This window comes from Epinephelus moara, chromosome 19, assembly GCF_006386435.1.
Source record: "Epinephelus moara isolate mb chromosome 19, YSFRI_EMoa_1.0, whole genome shotgun sequence".
Classification (NCBI taxonomy): Eukaryota; Metazoa; Chordata; class Actinopteri; order Perciformes; family Serranidae; genus Epinephelus; species Epinephelus moara.
Genome location: NC_065524.1, coordinates 33,414,041 through 33,438,642, shown reverse-complemented (window position 1 = coordinate 33,438,642; position 24,602 = coordinate 33,414,041). Strand labels below are relative to the sequence as shown.

Below are 24,602 nucleotides of genomic sequence, written 5' to 3'. Positions count from 1 at the left end.
GTATACTTTTCTTTAATAACTTTACAACAGGGTACAAATCGGGTCCACTCCTCTGAAGGCTTTGTGAGAGTTCACTGTAAAACAGCTGAAGTCAGTTTTTTGAAGAGGGGTATGAATGACTAAGGTTTCCCAATCTACTTTCACAGCTCACACAAAGTGGTGCAAATGTCCCATAAAATAATCATCTGACAGGAAACTCACTATTATAATGATAGAACAACCACATTTATTCAAACAAATGAAGGTTTAATAAAAAAAAAAAGGAAAGACATTCATTATGAAAGCAGGACACACGTGATGAAAATCAATGGCTCAATGGCTGTTCAAAAAAAGAGTGAAGTTATCTTTGGCCTCAGTAATGGTTATTTGTGGAACTTTAAATGTTGAGATACAAACATAAAGCAACTATTTTTTCCCCTGGTGGATGACTAGTGTTTGATGACATATTGTTTGTCAATAGACAGAAATAACCTTGAAAGTTATGAACGTTAAGGGAAACCTCAGTGTCTGTGTTGGAGAAGCACAGACAGGTAACAGTACAGGTAACAGCCAGCAGAGGGCGCCGACAAGAGCGGTAAGTGTGTGTGTGTCAGTGCATTAAAAATTAACTTCAACATTTAAATGAATTCATAATACACCAAGCTGAATCACTCCAAATCACAAATATGCTGGTGTCATGAGAAATGTCACCGTGTGTGTGTGTGTCTTTGCTTTAACACTGCTTCTGTTTTGTGCTAAAAAAAAAAAGTCCTGAAAATATTTTTTTTTACCAGCAACTGAAATGTTACTGAGAACATCCGAAATTAAAGGACAAGAAGTTGTTCATAGAAATCGTATCTCTTGCAGATGAGGCAACATTTTGAAAAACAAAAACCTTGGAGACGCTGCTACATTTGTTCTATTATGCCGTGTGTGTGTGTTTCATGTCGGGAAATTTGGCCCAGTTGGCAGCTTGTTGATAACCATTAATAATACAAGTGTTCACACACACACACACACACACACACACACGCGTGCGCGCGCGCACTCTCACACATTCATGCACAGACAGGAAAACAAAAGAGCAGCACAGGCTCACATCCAAACAGGTTGTAAACAAAAGCTCTTTTTTGTTGTTGTTATCAAAGAGAAGAGTATAAAACTGCACTGCCACAGTGCGTACTTGAAAAGCTCTCTGGAGTGACTACTGCATTAGAAAAAAGCAACGACAAACGCAAACATAAAACGTGGGATAAAAAGTTAAAAGGGTTATATTACAAAGCCTTTTGGAGTCCTGAGTTTATCCAACATAAACAAAACAGACAAAAAGGCCAGAGTCCATATATCATAGAAATATATTAAAAACAAAGATTTTCCGGACAACATTTGACAGTTTCCCAGCTTGGAGTCCTCGGACTTCCAGCAATTCAGCTAAAATCGACTGAGTATGTTTCAACACATCCATTGCTCTTGTTTAGGACAATACACATGATGCAGCATTCGTGTTGTTGTTGTTGTTGACAGCATATAAAGAAATGAGGTGCTCATCATTTGGGAAAAGCAGCATCTTCTTCTTATAGTACGTGATGATTTCAGTGAGTTATTCACACATCAAATGAAAGTATAAACGCTTGAAATAAAACCAAGGAAATGTGCATCGTCCCGAACTGGACACAGATGTGAGGACAGTGACTGTCAGGAGGCTGATGGCAGGTCAGTTGGAGAGGGTTTCACTTCCTGTTTAAGACACACTCTTCCTCAAACTCCCTTCCTCCGCGCCACCCGCCTGTCGTCTTCAGACATTTACGCAGATTACAAACCGCTGTGGGCTGACATCATGTCCGTAATGTAAACTTGAACCTTGAATTACCTCTGGTAAATACATTTTGCTCACAGAGGCGAACACACTGGGAGCAGTCCAGCACGACCACAGTCCTCTGCTGTTGGCCACTGGAACACTTGTGGGTTAAGTACCTTGCTCAAAGGCACCTTGGCAGTTGCTACTGAGAAATAATTCACTCTCCAGGAATTTCTAGTAACAAAAATCTCTACGTCACTGCCCAAACCTCAGTCTAAAATTATTTTACGAGAAAAAACATTATATTACTGTTGCTTTTTATGATCGTTACATTAAAGGCTGATATAATTTATGGGTTCAGTTTTCTCTAATCACATGTGGTTATCCCGTGAGGGGCAGGTAGGATTTTGGGAGCTGCTACAGGTACCTGACAACTGCTGATACAGATTTGACATCAAAAAGGAACAAAGAGAGAAACTAGGGGAGCAGAAGTTACCTGGAACTGAACCCATTGGAGGTGTGTTTGGGGGTTTCACCCACACTGGTTCTGGATCAGCGTGTCTGTGTCGATGTGGTGTTTGAGGAAAGTGACACTGATTGTAGTTCTGCTGTGAGAGAAACATTACAAAAGGCTGAGGTCCTGACGCACACACACAGCACGTTGAGGCAAAGTGTATCGATTCCCAACTCCACCTGCTGCTTTCACAATTTTACCAGCCAAATATTTCAGGATGTGTTAACGACAGACGGCTGCAGTGTGAAAACATTTACCAGCCACAGGTCAAATTACACCAAGGCTTGGTTAGCGGTAATTTAAAACTATAATAACGAAATTTCTCCTCACATGGCGTCAGACTGCAGTGTTGAGAACACAGACTGTATATGAAGATGCACAAAGTATCGCCACTTCCTCCCACTGTACTAAAATGGAGTATCATAAGACCGGTTGCACAAAACACCTTAAGTTTTCTTCTTAGGATTGACACATTTTCTCCTTAGCTGAGGGACTTCCACAGCTGCACAGAATCCCTTAAAAGGTCCTTAGTTAAGGAAAAACATTAAATCCTTTTACAGCAGAAAAAGTTTTGATGGAGATTGTTTGTTTGCTTGGTCTCTTGTGCTTGTGATGCCTGTTATCATCTCACAAAGTTGGCTTATAGTTCGTGAAATAATGGCAGACAAAAAGAAGACAAGAAAACCGTGTTGGTCAGAGGAGGAAAAGATTAAACTTCTGGAGGTATACAATCATAGAAAGCACAAACTACCAAGTAAATTTGACCCCAAATACTAGAAAACAGAAAACACCTATAGGAAGATACAACGAAAATCAATTCAGTCAAATTTAAAGTGTGAAATCAAAAGCGTATCCACTGGGTTCTCCTGGTCACTTAACACTCTTCTCAAGGTGTGTGTTTTTTTCCTTCATCAACATAAACTCGGTCATGTTGCAGTTGAAACAGAGTCAGAGCTCATTTACTTTTTTTAAACCTTGATTTGGTCGCTAAGGTCTTTTGTGCAAAGGTCTACCAATTCCTTAAGTATAAGTCCAAGAAAAGGAAAAAATACTGAAGTAAATACTTTAAGGAAACCTTAACTAGGACTTAAAGGAAAATCTTTACTAAGGATGTTTTGTGCAACTGGCCCCTGGCCCTCAGATCTGCACTGGACTCTGAAGCCAATCTGAAAATGTGACCAAACTATGCAACAACAAAGATGCCATTGGGGCCCCATAGACTTACATTGGGAAAGAGACGTCTGTAAATCAATGGACACATTTTTTTGATTGTCACAACCCCCACAAAATGACTCGTTTAACTAGCGGGATTTGATCCATTCAGTCTGATTAACATTTTGAAAGTCAGGTGATTGAATCATTTTATCTGCGTCCAAATTAGCGGAGGGCTAACATGTAATTTAGCCACTTGATGGGCCCAACGATACAGAAGATGCGGGTAATTTTACACCCAGGAAGTAGAACTATATTGGCTTCATGCACCACTGAGCAACTTTCATGGGCATAAACAAGTCCCCGCCTCCATTGCTGTATCCAGTTCCCTTTATACATCTATTAAAAATACCTGACAAGAGCGCTGCCATCTTGTGCCTTTGGAGCCAAATTCTGCACAGTAGCAACAGGAAGTGAAGCCACAATATCAAGTTCACAAATCTGACTGCAAGCACATCGATTAACACATACAGCTGTCAACTGTGACGTCACACACCTTTTTCCTTGCATCGAATTACAAATAAAAACCCAACTAATCAGAAAATGAACAGGAGTTATAAGAACTATTCCTGTAATGACAGAAGCCATCTTGAAAAACTTATTTATACCCATATCATCGACTAACATGGAGGGGGCGGGGTTTATGACCTAAACTGTAGCTGTCACGCCGTCCTTCTTCACATACAGTCTTTGGTTGAGAGCAATACAGTCGAAGCTCAGATTATATGAACGTTAATATGAAAAGATGTATTCACACTACAGTGGAAAAATAAAGGTCTGGTGATGCGTTTGTGTTTTTGTTGTCCTTATAAACTGACTCAAACTCACGCTCAATGGTTTCCACTGCGACAAGGTGGAGATTAGCACCATCTACCAACTAACTGCTGGTGAAATCTGGATGTGGCTGGTAAATTTTGAAACATTTTGACCTGTGCTGTTTCCGTTCTGCGCTGCAAGTTGGCTGGTAAAACAATGAAAGAGACTTGAGGGGATCAGTCTGGATTTAGTACGGGATGTTGGAATCCATCAGCCGTGTCCAGAGAGATGATCCTGCCTTCGTCAGCACCAAGAGTTCCTCCCACTGCTCTGGATCATTGCAGAGATTTGGCTGCCGTTCTTACCACGGAGCAGGGAGCAGTTCAGAGCCTTGCTCCGGGACAGTCTAATAGGACTTCTGGTCGTCGCTGGACTCATCAGCCGCTGCAGTTATCCGGTTATCTGACAGTCTCTGTAACCACAAGTCGAGCCTCCGAGTCTCCCAGCAGACCTTGCAGCTCCTACCGGCGGGGCTGGTGGTGGCGTGAATGGCGAGGCAAGGAGGAAGGGCTGGAGGAGGAGGAGGGCGACATGGATGCCAGGGAGGCTGTGGCAGCGGCGTCCTCGGCCTCCTCCAGCTCTCCTGCTCCGTGGAGCTCCTGGCTGACGCTGGACTGTAAGGCAGCCGGGGTCAGCCACTCTTTGGGCAGGCAGCTCTGGAGGAATGGCACGCAGGAGCTGAAGTAGGCCAAGCGGTTGACCCAGCGAGGGATCTCCCTGCCACACAGGATCTGAGGAGAGGAGACAGTAGTTGTTTTTTAGCAGCAATCACAACCTTCTACAGTTTGATATTATCCTCATCAAGGCTGATTCATGTAGCTCTTTTATTCAAAGTGCTTTTCAAGGTGCCTCTCATTCATTCACACACACACACACACACACACACACACACACACACACACACACACACACACCGAGTTTATTTGATATGTGTGCCCCAGATATAAAACAGAGATAGGGACTTTCACACACGTTTTATTGTTGTGTGAAGCAAGACCTGTATTTAGGATTTATCAGAGACAAGACAGAGAACTTTTCCAGACTTATTCTGCTCAGTCAGTGATCGGTGTTGCTCTTAGAAACAAGACATAAAGTGGGATTCAGTCAAACGGCCTCAATTGCTGAAAACAAATCTTTTGCTATGACATGGACAAATAATAATCCATCTTCCATCTGACTAAAAAAATCAATTTAGTATTAAGGGTTATTTTAACTAATATATGACTACAATTGGTGCAACAGCAGACAGATGCCGAGCACCTGACGCTGGGTATGAATTTTAGATGCAGTATTTCTGTAAGGAGAAAGATTTTAGATATATAATTTGGTCATTTAAAAAAAAAAAAAAAAAAAAAAATTATACACAATATTCGTTTTATATTTTTGTATTTAGGGTTCCCACATATTTTTATCAATGATTTTTTTTAATAATTTCTAAAAAATTTTTTTTGTATTTTACCACATTTCCATTACTTAATTTAAGTAGTTTAAAATACGTTGAGCAAGGCACCGCACCCCGAACTGCTCGGGGCACCTGACCAGGGCAGCCCCCTCACTCAGACATCTCTCCATTTAATGCATGATAGGTCCTGTTTGTGCATGTATGTATTTCAGGCCTGTGTGTTAATGACAACAGAGTGAAAAAACTGAATTTCCCATCTGGGATTAATAACGTATATAAAAGAAAAAAATAAATAAAATAAAATAATAGGCCAGGGGTCTCATTTATAAAATATTGCGAAGGATCTATCCCAAAAATGTACATACGGACAAAAGCCAAAAATAGCGTGCACCAAAAATATTTGACAATTTCTACAGTCAGGCTTCCACCTCACCATCTGCATCGCCATTTTCCCGTCTCCAAAATGTTCATAAGCATGGGTCAAAGTTGAAGTCTGTTTATACATCACAACTTTTACGTTGGAAGTGGCGTACGCCTCTTTTAGGCCTTGTTTTGTGTGTACCCAGTGTTAATAAATGAGCCCCAGATCGGCACATATAGGTACTTCACGCCCCTTTTTTGGGGGATAGCAGACCAAAGATCCTATAGAGAGATACAATTTGACGTGTGTTTCGATAATATTTTGACAAGTTTGTATGCGTTCATTTCTAGTTAAACAAACTTTTGTTTAAGACATGTCCGCGATACCTTAATAAATAAAGGTTGATCACAGTCATGCCCCTTCAGTCCTCCCCTCTGTGAATACTGTTTTTCTGCAGTGCAGTTTTGCAACAGAAAAGGTGAACTGGAGTCGACAGACACAAAAACCACAAACACTACGCCCAGCTTAACAACAGTAACATCAGTGGTAAAAGTGATGCATTGTGGGGGGAATCTGTGTCTAACAACAGCTGATTCTTCAGTTAACAAGGTTACAGCTTTGAATGTTAAATAAAAAAATTGAAATGAATGTTAAAGTAAACATTATTTGTATCCAGACTTTCTTTTTTCTTTGCTCTCTAAACCAAGACGCTTTCATGATCCACACATTCTCCTCTCCTTCCTGGTTTGTTACTGTTTTCTAGGTCAGACGACATCTGAGGGGGTAAACAGAGTGTTTCCGTGTATAGCTGAGCTCGCTGTGGAATAAATTTGAAACAATGAACACAGAACTGAAAAAATCACCCTGCTTTTCTCTTGTGATATGTGACCCAAGTGAAAGACGTCTGAAACTTCCAGGAAACTCCACTACATTTCCTGACTTTCTTTGTCTTATGAAAACAGATTAAAGTCCCAGGATAATCCAGAAACTCAGTGACCTGTGGGAAAGAAAACCTTTCGAGTCTCTGGTGGATTTCTCTCTCACACCTCCTTCTTTTAGCAGACTAGCGCACAGGCACAGGCAGCAAAACTGTCAATGTGAGGGCTAATTATCCTCACTTAGCTCTATCAGTGTTATTACAGCATTATGGGGCGACTGGCTTCCAAGAAACTCAGTGTTTCCCAGTCAATGGGCTTCATTTGTGCTCTTATCAAAACATCTGCAGGAGCTGCTGATAGGTTACTTTTTCAGATACGTGGGGAGACAGGGACGGTGGGGTGGCTTTAACCACAACAATGTCTTACAAAGCCAACAGATGAGAATGTATACTTTGTTTAAGCTGCGGCAACTTCCTCAGAGATGAGGGTGTCGTGACAGGAGGAAACCCAGGCACTGTATCACAGAAAATCACTCTGTCTTGCCCTGGCTACACAGATGATGTCCCAGATGAGCTCAACTATGAGCAGGAAGCCTACATCTGCAAGAGACAAACAGCTAATCCAGGACAAAAAAACACCTGTTAAGCTTAAGTTTAAGTTTATTTTACTTTATTAATCCCCCTGAGGAGAAATTCAATGTTTTCACTCTTGCTTGTCAATTACACACAGGTCCGAAAGACACACAGTTACAGTGGTTGGCTGACAAAAAAAAGGTGTAGCTGCAGACTTCACACAGCAGTCACATGTTTTCAGAGATACCTGAGCATTCGAATCAGCAGCATGAGCTGTTCATGACACTTGATTCCTGATAAAAGTAACTGACTACCAGGCAAGAGGAGAGAAAGAGAGGAGGACGTAAAAGGAAAGACGACAGCAAAATAAGACCCAAAGTTCTTCAATCTTTTTCATTCATTTTCATCTGCTTATCCGAAGCTGGGTCGCGGGGGCAACAGGCTGAGCACAGTACTCCAGATGTCCCTCTCCCCAGCAACATTTTCCTCCTGGAAAGGTGTACCCAGACCACATGAGATATATAATCCCTCCAGCATTTTCCGGGTCTACACAGGGGCCTTCTACCAGTTGGACTTGCCTGAAAAACCTCTAACAGGAGGTGCCCAGGAGGCATCCTGATCAGACACCCGAACCACTTCAACTGGCCCCTCTTGATGTGACGGATCTGCAGCTGTACTCTGAGCTCCCTCTTGATGTCTGAGCTCCTCGGCCTATCTCTAAGGCTGAGCCCAGCCAACCTGTGGAGGAAATGAGTTCCCCTCCTCCCTTAAACCTGCATTAATTGATTTTTTTTGGCCACTTGGGAGCAGTGCAACAAGCTGTAAACACATTTATATTTGATCACTCTATAAAGTTGATCTGGCAAGCAGGGGCTCGTTTACACATCCGACAGACACAGACAAACATTCTTTGGAGATGAGCTTCTGGCTACAAACCATATTAGAATTTTAGTTATGTTTTGTTCCTCATCAACCCCCGATTACGTTCACCAGCTAGTCCCAACACAACAACAACAGACACAAAGAGCTGGTGATCAACCCACCAACCCGTGACTAGTGGACAACAAGCGCTCCATCTCTCAGATGAACAGCGTTGTGCACAGATAATCTACTTACATAATGAGACAGAGACAAAGTGTTAACAGAGTACACTGTGTTGATTTGCTTTTCAAGAACACGACTGACATCAGGTCACGCACGTCAGATGTTCTCTCTGGAGAATTAATTGTTATGCTTGATCTTTCAAAGCTGCAACAACCAACCATCCGTGTGTGTGTGTGTGTGTGTGTGTGTGTTTGCCAGCTGGCTCTGCATGTCTGGGCCTGTATCAGTGTGTCTTAATCCCCATCTCAGTGCTAGATGCTAACTGTAAGACTCCCTGCTCATTAGTCACACCAGGGTAAGCCGATTGAAAGTACACACACACACACACACACACACACACACACACACACATACACAGACAGACAGACAGACAGACAGACAAAGATAAAATCAGGAGATAGTTATTCACCTCATGCCAGGTAAACACAGTCTCACAGTCAAAATAGTGCAGTGGTGTGAAGCGTGTGTCCAAACTGGCTGCAAACAGGACATTTGTGTGTGTACATGTGTGTGCACCTACCTCTGACAGTGCTGAGGAGAAGTGGTTGCAGTTCTTGTGCATGAGGTGGTAGGCGTTTCCTTTATACTCCTTCCCCATCTCCTCCACGATCCGCTCCACATCCTCCTCTGTGAAGTCTGTGCTGCCCAGGACTATGGCTTCTCTGCAGGGACGAGCGGGGACACAGAGCGGAGGCAGGTCTCAGATATTATTACTTACAGACCAAACATCAAGAACGACTTCCAGGCATTTTATTCAAACGTCTTTAGCACCATTATCATGCCTAGTGTAAGAATGGCTGGTACAAAAAAAAAAAAAAAAACACGTTGAAGTTATTTAAGAGACTTTTTGGCATCCACCATTTTTTTCTGTATTTAACAAAATCAACAGGCCTCATCAGGTCCGTCATGTGAGTCATTTACAAATATTTTGCTCTTTTCCACACTGCAGTCACATGTCTTAATGCCTTAATCTGAATGAATGAGGAGTCTAGACAGTGCTTTGATCTTATTTTAGTATGTTAGCATGCTAGCATTTGCTATTAAGCACTGAATACAGTCTATAGCTGAGGCTGAAGATAATGTCATTAGTTTTGCAGTCCGGGTATCATCAGTGCTATAAGGGCTCATCCTCTAGGGACTATGAATGTCTGCACCAAATATCATGGCGAGCCATTAAATTGTTGTTAAAATAAATAAACAAACATGGCCGTCCATAGAGCCAAGCTGCTAGCATGGCTAAAAAAGTCAAATTAAGTTGGACTGAGATTTACCAAATCTGTTCAATAAAGTGTTAGAACTTTTCACCTTGACTCACCTGGTCTGCTTGTGAACAGTATCGCCAGCGAAAACTAAACCCAGCCCCAGTTTTGTCAGCTTAGCATTTCGCCTGACTTTGTGTCCATTTTTTTGTGCACCATTTTGGTAGCCTCCTTTAAGATGCATGCCGTTTACAATCTGGCAACTGGTTGCTAGCGTTTATAAAGTCCTGACCTCACCTGTGCACTGTGCCCAGGAACGTCCCAAGCACAGCAAATTAGGAAGAAAATAATAAAATACTGGCAAAGAGCAGAGTCTGTGCAGATAAATACACTGCCACACACTTCTATTGGGTCATGAAGTGATGACTAAGGAATTTATTTTGTATGAGTCTTTGTTTTTAAGGAAAATCCTGCATACTATACCTTTGACATTTAAAGGACAACATATCTTAATGAAATATTTTGCACTGCGAGAGCGCTTGATTCGCTCTGCATTTGGCACCACACAGTGGGTGATATGCAGGCATTTGTCCCGGATGATCCATACTTATGGTCTAGTGGCCTGCATGGAGACAGCAAGTGTGTCTGTGTGTGTGCGCCAGAGTCTGTCTAAAGCCACAGGGCAGATCAACTAGAGCAGAAGTAATACAGAGCAATGCAGGGTAGCTGCACACACACAAACACAGACCCTGGGCTGATTCTGCGAATCCAAAAAACGTATTGAACTGACTGGAAGCTCTCTCGTCTCATCCACCACGACATTCTGGATTTCAGCTGCGGTAAAAATCAGACAAAACGTCCCAAACAAAGCAATGATGTGAGAGAAATATCACACATTTACAAGCCCTTTAAAAACTGCAGTTAAACATATTTTCATCGCAACGCCTTTGCTTTTCTGAAACCACTCAGTGGCTTATATTTAGTTGGGTTTCCCGGACATAAAGACCATGCAACTTGTTATTTTCCACCTCATTTACTTATATGCAAGATCAATAAATACTGCTAATATACTGCAGTCTAACTGACCATAGAGTTGAATCAAAACCCCGACATTAATTGAATATTATAAGATTTAAAATCATGGTTTATTGCAGGGATGCTATATCTGATTGCATTACATGCATAAATGTATGTAAAAACTCGTAACCTTAACTTTTATGCAGCAACTTCACTCATATTTTCACCCTTTTTCCATTTCAGAGTTACAGTATGTAGTGTTGCATGAAGACTGAGGTGAAATTCCACTTTTTCCTCTCATTCATTCTCTGTTCAAGACAAGTCAGCTGCCACGAACCATGAGGAAAAAGTGTGAAATCAGAAAATGTCTGTCACATGCTGTCCTCTCCATCCTTGTATTTTTTATCTCTCCGTCCTACAGAGGCAGTAATAACCAGTAGCCCTCATTACAGGCACATACCAGGCCGCTGACTGACTGACTGGTTGACTGAATTCTCAGAATAGAGCTGGAATCTCAACAAATTAATGATTCGCTAACAGAGAGACTGTCGGACAATCATTAATTGACTGACTGGTCCTGTTCAGTTCAGAGGGTAACTCATGATCCAAACAGTCTTAAGAGTTTATGGTGCTTGGCATCAAAGTGTTTCTATGTTTAATTATGCAGCTGAGGTGACTTACAGACGGGCTGCCTGCACAGTCAGCTCATGACTCTGTGACTAGTTGGCTGACCAGATTACTTATCACTATACATGCACCAGGTTACGCAGAGAAACTCAGGCAATCAGAGAGCGCGATTATATGCTCCACTGTCACCTTGTGAATCTTCAATACACACAGCAGATCAGTAATCAGACTGTTCCCCTCCTCCTGACCTTATTTTGGAATCATGAGTTTGTTGTTTTAACTGTATAGCGACAGAAGATGCTGCTTCCTGCAATTTTTTTAATGTGTGTGGGAAAGAAAAAGAGGACAGACAGAGCACGGCTCTTCCTCGCGGCGCCAAACAGTCTGAATTTCACAAACAGTTACAAGTTTTAGTGCTGGAAATATTTAGACTTCTACAGGCTTCTATGTTTGTTTCAGTTTTGGTCCGACTTTGGAATTACTTTAAAGACAAAGATGCATTTCTACTTTAGTGTAAGTAACTCTCCTTTCATCCCACTGTTCTGCCGCCATGTGATGCTTTTCCTGTCTGAAGTGTCTCTGACCACAACTAACACACAGACTCACCATAAAACAGACTGACTGGCTCCATATCTGACTAGTTCTCTGGTTTGTTGCGAGATGTCGGACCAGTTGCTGAGATTGCACATTTGTAACCCTGTGATTCTGTGCATATAAACACCAAATATCTCATACTTACTTGAACTTAAAGGTCTCGCCGAGTTCGGTTGCATCACCTGGTGTAATCTCAAAGATCCCTGAGAATGGGTACGGGTGTCCACCATAGGCAAACTCTAAACACACACACAACATGAAAACATCAGTACAAACCCATTCTCATGCAAAAAAACTCTCTTTGTTAACTAATGATTGCAAATAATCTTTAGCCAGAGTGTAACAAAAGCATCCCTTCTGAAACACCATCCACAGGAAGTCACCTGATACATGTGGTGTAATCTTACCTCTTCCATAGATCTCAATCCCTGAGTGAAAGACTCCAATGCCCAGAGTGCTGGTAAACTCATTGATCCAGTACTGGAGACACATAAAGGGACAGAAACAGACACTGAATAAAATGCGTCATAACTGCCTGGGTGGACACAGTTTTAACATGCTGCATTTAAATACACATACTATCCTCCTGGAACCCTGCATCCTCATATGAGGACATTACATTTCGGATTTGCTGCACCCTAATAACATTAGCATGTTATATTTGTTTGGAAAACACGTTCAGTATAAGACAGCTGTTTTGTCGGTGAACCTTGTGAGTTGTAATGGAGCCGAAATGTGTGCTGTTACCTTTGTTAAATGTTGCTGTTGTCCCTGGCTTCGTATGAGAAGAGGAAAAGATCACTAGCCGCTAGGCTAATTTATACAATGTAAAATGCCATAGACTTGTGCTAATAACGTTAGCATGTTGTATTTGTGGGGAAAATGTGTCCAGATTAGGGCTGCCACTAACGATTATTTTCATTGTCGACTAATCTGTCGATTATTTCTTCGATTAGTCGACTAATCATTTCATCGAAAAATGTGTTAAAATGTTGAAAAATGTCAGTCTGTCTCTCCCAAACCCCAAAATTACGTCATCTAATGTCTTGTTTCATACTCACGCCAAAGGGTTTTAGTTTACTGTCACGGCAGAGTGTGTAAAGCTGCTAATATCTGAACGTAAGAAGCTGCAGTAAGAGTATTTTGAGGTACTTTCATAGTACTTTTCTATGAAAAATGACTCAAACCGATTAGTCGACTACTAAAATAGTCACCGATTATTTTAATAGTCGATTAGTCATCGATTAGTCGACTAATCGTGGCAGCCCTAGTCCAGATAAAGACAAGTGTTTGTCTGTGAATGCTGCGAGTTATAGTGAAGCTGATTTGTGTACTTGTGTTTGAAATTGTCCCTAATAAGTCATGTTTAAAGTGTGTTTAATGTGTGTTTTAAATCAACTAAACTTTACAGCACTTCACAGAATCCTCCACCACCAACTAGTGTTTAGGAGGTGTCACTGCAGAGTGACACAGACACACCACCGCACAGGTATAAATGACTACGGCGTAGAGTCTGCACACAACTATAAATCCTGCTTTATACTTAATTCTGCTTAAGTTACACATGTTGTCCTCGCTCATGGACACTTTTACGCTCAGTCTACAGCCGATCCAGACAGAAGAGAGGACAAGGTACAAAACCTGATCAGATTTTATGGTTGAAACTTATTTAATTGTGCTGAACATTTGCAGTTTACATACAAAATTTGACCATTTTTAGCAATAGTAACAGGCTAAGACGCTGTAAATTAAAAAGCACTCATTTAAGGACAATGGAACTTTATTATTGTATTACTGCAGCATTTTATAAAGGCCAGGAAAGGTGTGACGACTGTTCCCACAGACAAAAAGGAAATTCCTAGCTTGGAGTGTGGAGCACTGTCTTGCACAGCCATGTTCAGGCACTGAAATGAACAGTTTTGAACAGTTTTAGACTTGAACAGTGACCCCTGACCCACAGAGTCACAAAATAATTAGTTTTTTCCTACTTATCAGGTCCTACTGATCCCAAATAGCTTGGAGAAACTGAAAGTGCATACCAAACAAAATCTGGGGTCTACATTTTGATGTAAACAAGAAAAAAAGCAGCAAATCCTCACATTTGAGAAGCTTTATCTAGCAAATAAAATTGTTGACGATTCATTTAATCAATGTTCTGTCCATCGGCTAAAGCGAACCACCACATAAATGTTACCAATTTTTCTATTAACATATGAATTCATCTAAAATGTACGATTTAACATCTGCTTGTAAACAACTTCATCACTGCAGTTACACTCCAGACGGCAGCTCAAGAGACAATGAGCTCAGTGAGCCTCTGATGTTATCACAATCCCTTATACACACAGACAATAAAAGACAAGCCCACATACAAACACAAGAAAGAGCAAACAAATCAATAATTGCAGCTGCAGTGATGTCTGACATTACCATCCATCTTTTCAGTCGTGTGTCTAACGTCCTGCGGCTACACGCTGACTGGCCGGGCTGTTGCTAGGCAGAGTTCGTTTGTGTGAAAAATATCTGTCATTATTGTAGAGGATGGAGCTGGGGAATGTGGTAAGGAGCTTGATTTGATATCCCAAGTTGCTGAATAATAACTCAATAAATCTATAATAAATAAGCTCCCATTTCTATTACTGATACCGACATCACTCACATAAACACTATGAAAAGTGTTTCTGTCCTTTACAATTCCACTCTGCCACTACACACCAGAAATCTCAAAATATGATCCTGACGCCAAACTGATCGCAATTTTCCTGTGACAGGAGCAACATCAGGTGGAGTGGGTATCACGTGCTGTGCAGAGGCAGATCATTTGCAAAACATATTCAGCGGCCTGATAACCACAGCAATCTATTAAAAATCTATTCCTGCACTTCCTGTGTTGTGTTATGCAAATTCAGACTGTAGCTGCGCACAATCAGTGGTGGCAGAGCTGGCAGTCATCTGCATTGCAAATCCTTCCCTCTGCGCATTGTCTGTAACCGTTAAAAACAAAGTGTGATCATGAAAGGTAATGAGGACACTGCATCGCCCTCTGGCTGTTTGCGTTACGCTTCAGACAGAGCGGGTGTGATGGTGATGAGTGAGTGATGGAAAGAGAGGTGTTTTTCTCCTTTTGCTGTGTAAGTTTGAGGCACTGTGGCTTGTGAGCTCTTAGCTACTTGTTGCACATAATTTAAGGTAGTAATAAACTGGTAGGTATTCGAGTTTATGTAGTGACAGGAAGTAAGAGGTGTCACCTTTCTGACTTGAGCAGAAACATGAGATGCAAACTGTGAAGGGTAACAGAAGCAGGTTGAGCAGTAAGGTGAGTTCAATGAACGGCTGAACTTTGACCCCTATGATGGATTATCTATCTCAATCAAGTTTTGAGTCTCTGCACGTTTATTTTCATACTGCATATTAGTGCTGTGGCGATTAGCTGGTAAACTGATAAGCTATTTTGATAATTAATTAATCATTTCAGTCAGTTTTCAAGCAAAAATATTAAACATTCGGTGGCTCCAGCTTCTAAAGTGTGAGAATTTGCTCACAGTCTTTGGGCTTTGTGGACAAAAGAAGCAATCTGGAGACATTTGTGACGAGCATTTTTCACAATTGTTTGACATTTTCTAGACAGAATGATTACGCCCTACAGTATATGGAAGAATAACAGGATAGGGAAGGCAGTCATAAAACTACGAAACAATGGAAATCTCTTGATGGTAGTATAAAGCAAGCTACTGGCAGCTGGCTTAAAGCGGATGATGTGTTTGCTTCAGTGTGTCACATTAAATCCACGGTAAATCCAAAGCATCAGACTTTAAGATCGCATGAAAAGAAACCCTTGAACTTCCTGGAGACCAGTGCCTCGTCAGCAGTGACCTCATGCTGCACCAATGGGTGTAACTGAGACTCTCCTGTCTTTCTACCCTTCTATGAACTCAAACTACCTTTCTCTACATTTTAACACCCCACTGGTTTACTGTTAAGACTGACCCAAAACAGGTGCTCAGCTCTCTTCCCCGTCCTGATCCTCTCCAGTGATCAAAGGGGAACAAAGATGAATGTGGACTTCATCTCTTGGATAACTGCATTTCTATTCCTGCTAATTTACTTAACACATACTCTGACACAAGTTTAATCGGGGTAAATACTAATTAAGATTTGGATATTCATCCCTCATTTTTTATGTCATTTTGACAAATAACTGCAGTAAATTCAACATGAGACTTCTGAGCCAAGATGGCTTTCTTGCACAACATCTCAGCCAAGTCTCTCACACTGCAGAGTATGTCTGTTTCCTGACCTACATAAGGTTGAAATGTTGCACAAAAAAAGCTACCGCACGAGTCAGCGGATGGCTTTACTTTAAGACAGAGGAAATCTCCTTTCAGATGCACTTAATTGGACTTCATAAATCATCTATTCCCCCCCAGTTTAGTCTGATGCTGATCCAAAATCAGCTACCACAAAACAGCATTATTAAAATCCTGCTTGAATCAGTTTGTGGTTGTTTCTCTGAGCCCAGTAACAACACCCATCTGTGTCTACAACAGCTGGTTCACGAACACTGAGCAGAAACCTCGACTGCTGGCTTTAAACTGTCTGCGCAGAGGTTCAGACGCTGTATCAGCTTCGCCTCGTTGCTTCAAGTCTCTATCCAGGGCTCTTACTAAGAACCGAGAGCTTTAAATGGATCCTGTTCAGAGAAGTGATGTTTCAAGGAATCTATGACAGCATTCAAGTTGCAAAAGAAACCCACAAAGCCACAACTGACTTCATACAAAAGGAACAACATGAAAACAAGCTAATTCTGTTGTCGCGCTAACTTTAAATCCCTCTGAGCAGAGTGTCAAAGATGCCCAAACACGTCATACCAAAATCAGCCACTGGATGAGTCTGTGTATGTGTGTGTGTGTGTGTGTGGGGGGGGGGATATTCTAAGTGAGCTAATCTGCTAGTTTAGTACGCTACTCCCCCACCTCGGTGGTGCAATAAGACTATTATCTGAGCCCTCATTACTTCAAAGCTCGTTAAAACCTGCCTCCGCCGCAGCACAGACAGCAGGCTGAGTGTGTGTATGAGCACAATGTGTGTGTTTGTGAATTAATTAAAGGCGGAGACAGGGAGGAAGGGAAAGACAGATGGATGAACAAAGAGAAAGCAGAGTGCTGCTGCCTTTATACTTAATCATCCCACTCCAAGATGTAATTTTCTCTGTGAAGGATTATAATCTCTGACAGCGTCAAACAGAATAATTAGAAAGAAGATATGAAATGTGTTTAGTTTCAGCACGTGCATCACTGCTTTGTAACTCAGTAGTAGACACATGCTGACTGAAACCAAACTGAAAACACAAACTGAGAGAAGGAAACAGATACCAGCCACAAGCCACATGCTAGCACATACTGCTGTGCTGCAAATAATAGTCTTGATAGTGCTTGAATAAATATAGAAGAAGAATTAAATGAAGTTCATGAAGTTAACATGTCGTGAGAGCTATAAACTGTGAAAGAATGTAAAAAAGTTGCTGAGCTGATGAAAGCAGTAAAGTGCATGGGGTTATATCGGGCAGCCAATGTTCCGGACGCAAATTTATTTTTGGCAAAGACAGTGCAAGGTGATACAGACCCCTTACAGTCTTAAAATTTTGTTGCCACTCAAAGTAATGCATGGCTTTTTAAACTTGGTTAGATTTTGGATCAATTTCACAACTATGTTTTGCTTGTAACTGCAACCAAAGGAGAAAATATACCCCTCAGATATTGCTAACTTATTGAGCAATGGCTGCTGAGGCTAATGTCCTTTGACCAAACAGAAAAGGCTGCAGCATTTATAACTGATGGCTGTTAAATTCACTATTAGATAAAACAAGGAAGACTGAAAAAGCTGGAAGTGTGTGATGTCCGCATTTAAGCTTAAAAAACGGACCGATCAATATTTGGTTATCAGCATAGTTGCATTATTTACTGTATCTGCCAAGTGACCAATTCTTCTAACACAGTGTGTATAATATTTTCATATGGCGATACTTAATACACACTCAGTGGCCACTTTATTAGGTATACAATAGCAACACGTGAGTGTGTAGAAAAGCGATATTTCAATCTGTTCTGTCCGTAGTCTCTCATCCACTGCTGCTAACACTGTGTTTTAATCAAGCACAGAGCGCTTTCCAGCTGATAGCAAATTGTTACTAACAAGCTGAAACAACAACAATTGTTTATGTTTAACGGTTTAGCTCAGTTTGTCTCGTATCTTAAAATGTACCAACGGTAATGTGACCTGCAGGCAGTGAGTCCCCTCAGTAGCAGAGAGGACAGGAGGACTGATACCTGGTGTCTGTGTTCTTTATTCTTTCTAAACTTCACTCAGAATTGTGATGTCAGGAATACGATTTATTTTAGTGACATTTTAGAATTGTTTCCAGTGCGAGATTGTGACTTTGCTGTATTGATATTACTTTTGCTGCTCTAGAAACAATATTTAGTTATAAAATATTCACTCTGAATGTATTCTCTTTTCTTTTTTTGATGAATAATTCCTTGTAAAGTATTAGTTCTCTGAGAATCTCTTTCACACACTAGCAAAATTGGTACTGTAAGTGAAATATCCCCAATTGAATCGATATCAAATCGCATCGGGACCTCACCAGTGGTGACACCCAGCCTGAGTATACATTTACAATTCCACACAACAGCTCTGCCATACATTTTACCTTTACAAAGTTTATAATGTTCAGATTTTGGTGACATTGGTGGAAATGTGTAAATTCAGTCACTGATATGTTGGTATTGGGCTGCATTAGATTGTACAGGTGTACCTAATAAAGTGGCCACTGTGTGTATATAGTTATATAGCAAAATCTATTGAAATTCAATAAAGAAAGTGTTTTTCATGTAAACAAAACCCCCAGATTGTCATGGCTATTATTGGTTAACTGAGCGAATTAAATATCTGACATTGACGCAAAAATCCTATAAATCCAACGCTGCTAAAAAGGCAGCGAAATATTGATTTGCAACACTGCCCACAATGAGCTAATACAATCAGAGCTATTGACAGAATAGGAACGTCACCATGGTGTACTGTATACTGTCTTATTACCTTGACTTGTGTGTTTCTGTATTATGCGTTGATACTACACCTGCAGAGGATGCTGTGGCGTCCCACAAACAGCACTGCTACACTGTTAACCCACTAACTTACTTCTCTTGTCTTGACACATGTTACCCTGTAAACTAGACGGCACAAAAGAATAACTGAGATCAAGACTGATGCATGTCGCTAATTGATCCAGAGCAGCCTCCACAGCCAAAACAGAATGACACAACCTGCTCTGCTGAGGATCTGGCTACGTGACACCGTTAAATCCAATACCCTAACACACAGATACAGTAGGCTATGGTGGTGGCTGGCAGGCAGACAGGTGGTGTGTAGATAATGCTGTCTCATTAGAGCAGCATACTAAAGCACTCAGTGCTGGCCAGGAAATCCACTTAACAGAGATGGGAGCAGGGCGGTGGGGAGGACCTGACAGAGTGGGAATTGTGGAAGAAGAAATGGTGGTGGTGGTGGTGGGTGGGTGGTCTGTACTCAAGTCTGCACGGATATTCCTGAAAGTCACGTGACAGCATTGATCCTCACATGGAAAGGGGAATTTGTCTTTTCAGCATTATTTGAGTAAACGCTCTGTGTCTTGCTTACACCACAGAGGAGCCACATTCACATGTTGCCCAAAGTGACAGATGCTCTCACTGTGCCACCACGCTGTCTCTGTGTCCCCAAACCAGGCTGCACTTCAGTTGGCACTCGCTGCCACTGTTTATTACATAGTGTGGACATCTGAGATGGCGTTGGGGATCCTGCAGTGTGTGTCACTACTGTCTTGACCTCTGCTATTATCTGATCTCTACACTTTCATGACCTCATCTTAGACAAACAGCCAGTCACCTAACCAGTCACTCAACTGGGCATAAGCCAGTAATGAAGGCCCTGTTAGGACCATCTGATGACCGTGATTACTCCTGAGGTGTAGTGGTAACGCAGTCTAGCATCATCCAGATGCAATAACTTTGTAGCATGCACCATGTAGCATTGTGCTAACTCTAGAGCTACAAGGATTAGCTTACTAATTGATTAGTTGATTGACAGATAATTTAATGGCAACTATTTTTATTATCAAGTAATCGTTTTTGTACTTTTCTAATGCAAAAAGCCAAACATTTCCTGGTTTCATGCCTCTTAAATGTGAGAATTTGATGCTTTTTTTCTTATAAATGATAATAAAAGTGAATAGATTTGGATTTTTGGACTTTTGGTCGCATTAAACACACCACTTGAGGACATTACCTTTGGTTTTGGGAAATTACACAGGGCACTGTCTGGCATTTTATTGACAAAACAATTAATCAATGATAAAAATAATCATTAGCTGCAGCCCGAGCTAATTCTACTTGTTAGTAGAGTGGGACAATTACTCAATTAATTAATTTACAACAAGTTAATCAGCAACATTATAGATAACCGTATGTGCTTTAAGTACGAAGCTAAAGCCAGGAGATGATTAGCTTAGCTTAGCTTAAAATAAAGACATGAAGAAGGAGGAAAGAGCTAGCGTGGCTCTCTAAAATTAAAGAATAGGCACTTGTAAAGCTTGGTAAACGACACATTTTTTGGCCTTTTTATACTTTCATAGTCACTTTTTAGACAGAGAAAGGGGAGGGGACACAGAGGGGATGACACGCAGCAAGGGGCCATGGTTTAGAATCTAACCTGGGTCACTGCTAAAGACTAAGTCCCTAGTAAACAGGACACACACTCTACCAGGTGAGCTATCAGGGCACGTCCAAACTGCTCCCTTTAACCCTAGTCAATCAAGAGTCAGAGGTGACCAATCGGTGAGTCAAATTGTTCGTCAGCCACAACGTGACTCAACTAGCCAGTAAGCAAATCATCCAGCACTCACTAAATTGATCTATAGATCAAAATTAAAAAACATTTGGGCACCGTCATCCCCTGCTCTTGTGTTTTCTGTGAGTCAGTTAGCCAACCAGCAGGCAGCAAGTCTATCGGTCACTTTTCCTCCAGTACTCAGGTCAGAAAAGCCGAATCAATAGACGGAGGAAGTGTTTAAAGTAGAGGAATGAGTGAATGGATCGCAGCCATCGCCTCACTGTTTTCAATGAGTGCTAGAACGCCACACCAATCTTGTTCGCACAGTAGCAACACAAACACCAAAAATATGAATGGATCTGCATGAACAAGCACAAACCACAAAATTCCTTTAATACGTCTCCCACACACTCACTTACACACTAAAGATTCTAGCTTCAATACAGCATCAATAAATCAATGACTAGAAAGCACAAGAGCGCCTGTAACTGTAAATTCAAGTTACGCATGTGTGTGTGTTAGATACTGTATGTGTGAGCAGCTTTTGTGAGCCTTTGCGTGTGAAAGTGTGCCAAGGCCCCTGCAGCCGCTCACATGGATGGAAGTGAGACAGAGATAAAAGCTCTTCAGTCTTTACAGAGAAGAAACTAATGTGGACTGCAAGTCAAGTGGAAAACATGAGGAAGTGAAAGACAGAGGGGGAGGAGAGACGAAAGAGAGGGGAGGGAGGAAAAACACAGAGTCAAGGATGACAGAGTGATACGAGGAAGGAAAGATATGAAGTAAAGTAGAGCGTGAATGAATGGATGAGTAAGACAGGATGGAACAAACGCAGTAATTATGTGGATAAATATAAGTAGGAACAGTTAAGCCCAGCCCTAATTAAACACAGTGCGTTATGCTACTATACATAATGCACACTGTGCTACTTTTTTCTACAAGGAACCATCTTTGTACAGCTTCTCAAAGGACTGTTAAATGACTCTGTAGCCCTCGGTGTAATCCATTTAAAAAGAGCCTTCAACCTCCTGACCTCAGGCCCGTGATGATGTATTGACCATCGGCTGAACTGGAACAAAACAGCAATAAATCAGATTAAAAATAGACGTAAAACAGGAGCAGCAGAAGAAGAATCCTGTCTAGAGAGAGAGAATCTTCACACTGAGTCAGGAACATTAATATTTATCTGATATTTACAAGGCATGAGGGTCGGAAAGGAGACAAAACGTGGATGTATAATGACGTTAAGGACAAATTGTGGTTTTCCAGCAAAGCATCCACGCACATTATCCTAAAAAAAAAAAACTGCTGCCTCTGCCTGTTTTATAACCCCTAAAAAGACAATTCCCATTGTAAGTGTAATCTGTCCGCCACAGGGAATCCATATCAATCAATGATTCATCAACACATCAGTCAATCTCCAGCACCCCTCCCCACTGACTCACTCCGGCACAGTGACAACACAATGACTCAAATTCATCCTCGGTAACAAAGAAATGTAGACATGCAATCTAGGTGGATTTATACAGCACCTTTACAGAGACAGCGTCACATGAAAGTGCTTCACAACAAAAGACAAAACAACAGAACTGAAATGCCAGTACTTTCACATTCTGCTGTTTGGTTTTGAGTCCCTGTGTCTTCCTGTTTTCATCCTGAGTGAACTGGAATCCTTGAGTGGCAAGACTATCATAATATGAACATAATAGGTAACACTTGTTTTTACTGACTTGAGTCACTGTTTTGTTTTGACACCAGCAGGTTAAAAAGTCCAGTGTGGACTATTTTTGCTCCACTCCTGATGTGGAAACCAAATGTTGTGTGTTACATGTGTGTGTTTTTGAGTCAGCTATGGGTTTCAAGTTGTTTTTTAAACAGTTTGAGCTGCTTTACCTGGCTTAAGATGTCTTCTGACACTGTATCAGGGTTGGAAATTAACGCCAGCCACCAACCAAAATATTCTACTAACAAAAATGCTGGTAAAATACGCAAGTGGCTGCCATATTTGCTTTACTAACCAGCCAAAAAACAATAGTAATCCATTCAGTGGATGGCAGATATTTGAAACCAATCAGCCACAGCTGCAGGGAGACAAAAAAGTTAATTTCCAAACTTGCTGTATGGAGTGTGTCGCACTGAACACACATTTAAACAAACATCATTTGAATAGCAAAAAGCATTTCCAAAAGCACCTCATTTTGCAGTTGATTCTGCAGTTTCCCATGTGTATGTAGCTGGAAAACTGAGGATTACAGGTGAGCCAAAAGGTGAATTTACATCAAAATTATAATAGTTTGGTACTGTAAATGTATGCCGAATTGGAGAGTGGTGGGTAATCATTTAAAAAACATTTTTAATTTAAACATTTTATTTTTGCATATTTGCTGATACGTAACGCAACATTAAAATTGACTTTTTTATAGTGCAGTTTGGCGTCCTGGTATTGTTGACATGGAAAGATCAATACGCGTCCTTTGAAAAGTAGTAAAGAAGTGATAAAGCATCCATCTTCCTGGCTCTGTAGGCACTCACCATATCGTAGACGTTCAGGATGATCGGCTCGTTTGCCATCACTGGCATCAGGCTCTTCTCCCGCTACGTCCCTTCTTCTCTGCGGGTCTTCCTCCCCCGCACACCCCCCTACCCGACTCCTTCCTCCGGAGCGAGCTCCAAACTCTGGCCCTCCAAAAATAGACCTCACTCCTCCCCTTATCCCTGACACTTTCTCGACAGATGATCAGCTCCGTAATTCAATGTCACAACCCGGTGTAAAAACGTAAGAGTTCCGAGGTTATTTTTACCGTCCAACATCTGAATGGCTTTGTCCAAATCTCTCTCCCAACGTCACGGAGCAGCAGCAGCAGCGGCAGCAGCAGCGGACAGATGAGCCACTCGTCTTGTCAAAACGATCTGACTTGCTAAACCCGCTCAGCTACCGAGGTCGGAGTGAAAAAGCGGACTTTACAGAGGAGATTATATCTTCCAGGCGGCTGTTGGCACCGGAAAATCGCAAATTCATTTTCCCAAACGAATTATTCAGCAAAGTGTCATAACGCTGAGGTATCAAAACAGGATTTCCTCCGTGAGAATGACTCGCTGCTCCCTTATTTGCTAGCTAACGGTAGCGCTCGAGCTGGCAGGATGCGACTGTTGGGAGAAAACTGGACGGTGAGAGTGGGCGAGCGGAGCGGAGCGATGAAGCCACGCTCGGTTAATCAACCTTGACGCTCCGAGCATTATGGGTAATGTAGTTATAAGATGAAATATATCAAAACAAACAGCTTTCTGCACCGGAAACTGAATCAAAACGGATAAATTACACTATTTAACCAAAAGTATGTGGACAGACGTTAGTGTACATTTAGTCTGGGGCTGTTTATAAAAATATATTATATTTATATTTTTTTAATGTATTTTTATCCTAGAAAGATATGTACATATTTTATATAGCCTATACACTGAACAAAAATATAAACGCAACACTTTTGTTTTTGCTCCCATTTTTCATGAGCTGAACTCAAAGATCGAAAACATTTTCTATACACACAAAAGACCATTTCTCACAAATATCGTTCACAAATCTGTCTAAATCTGTGTTAGTGAGCACTTCTCCTTTGCCGAGATAATCCATCCCACCTCACAG

At 41.4% G+C, this 24,602-nt stretch overlaps 1 protein-coding gene across 1 annotated transcript; it reads right to left on the bottom strand.

The window, feature by feature from the left end:
- desi2 (desumoylating isopeptidase 2) lies at nt 1-24,101 on the bottom strand. The gene is made up of 5 exons (XM_050070912.1): nt 23,492-24,101; nt 12,481-12,553; nt 12,219-12,312; nt 9,157-9,298; nt 1-5,050 (listed from the first exon to the last, which is right to left on the bottom strand). Exons 1-5 carry the CDS (start codon nt 23,537-23,539, stop codon nt 4,781-4,783), a joined length of 627 nt encoding a protein of 208 aa, XP_049926869.1. The 5' UTR covers nt 23,540-24,101; the 3' UTR covers nt 1-4,780.
- Between the last annotated feature and the right edge of the window lie 501 nt (nt 24,102-24,602).

Excerpts from the sequence above, each read along its gene's own strand:
- desi2 (XM_050070912.1), bottom strand. The coding sequence starts at position 23,539 with ATGCCAGTGATGGCAAACGAGCCGATCATCCTGAACGTCTACGATATG. Across the intron at positions 12,313-12,480 it reads GATTGAGATCTATGGAAGAG|AGTTTGCCTATGGTGGACAC; the intron begins GTAAGATTACAC and ends GTGTGTGTTTAG. Across the intron at positions 9,299-12,218 it reads GGCGAGACCTTTAAGTTCAA|AGAAGCCATAGTCCTGGGCA; the intron begins GTAAGTATGAGA and ends TCGTCCCTGCAG.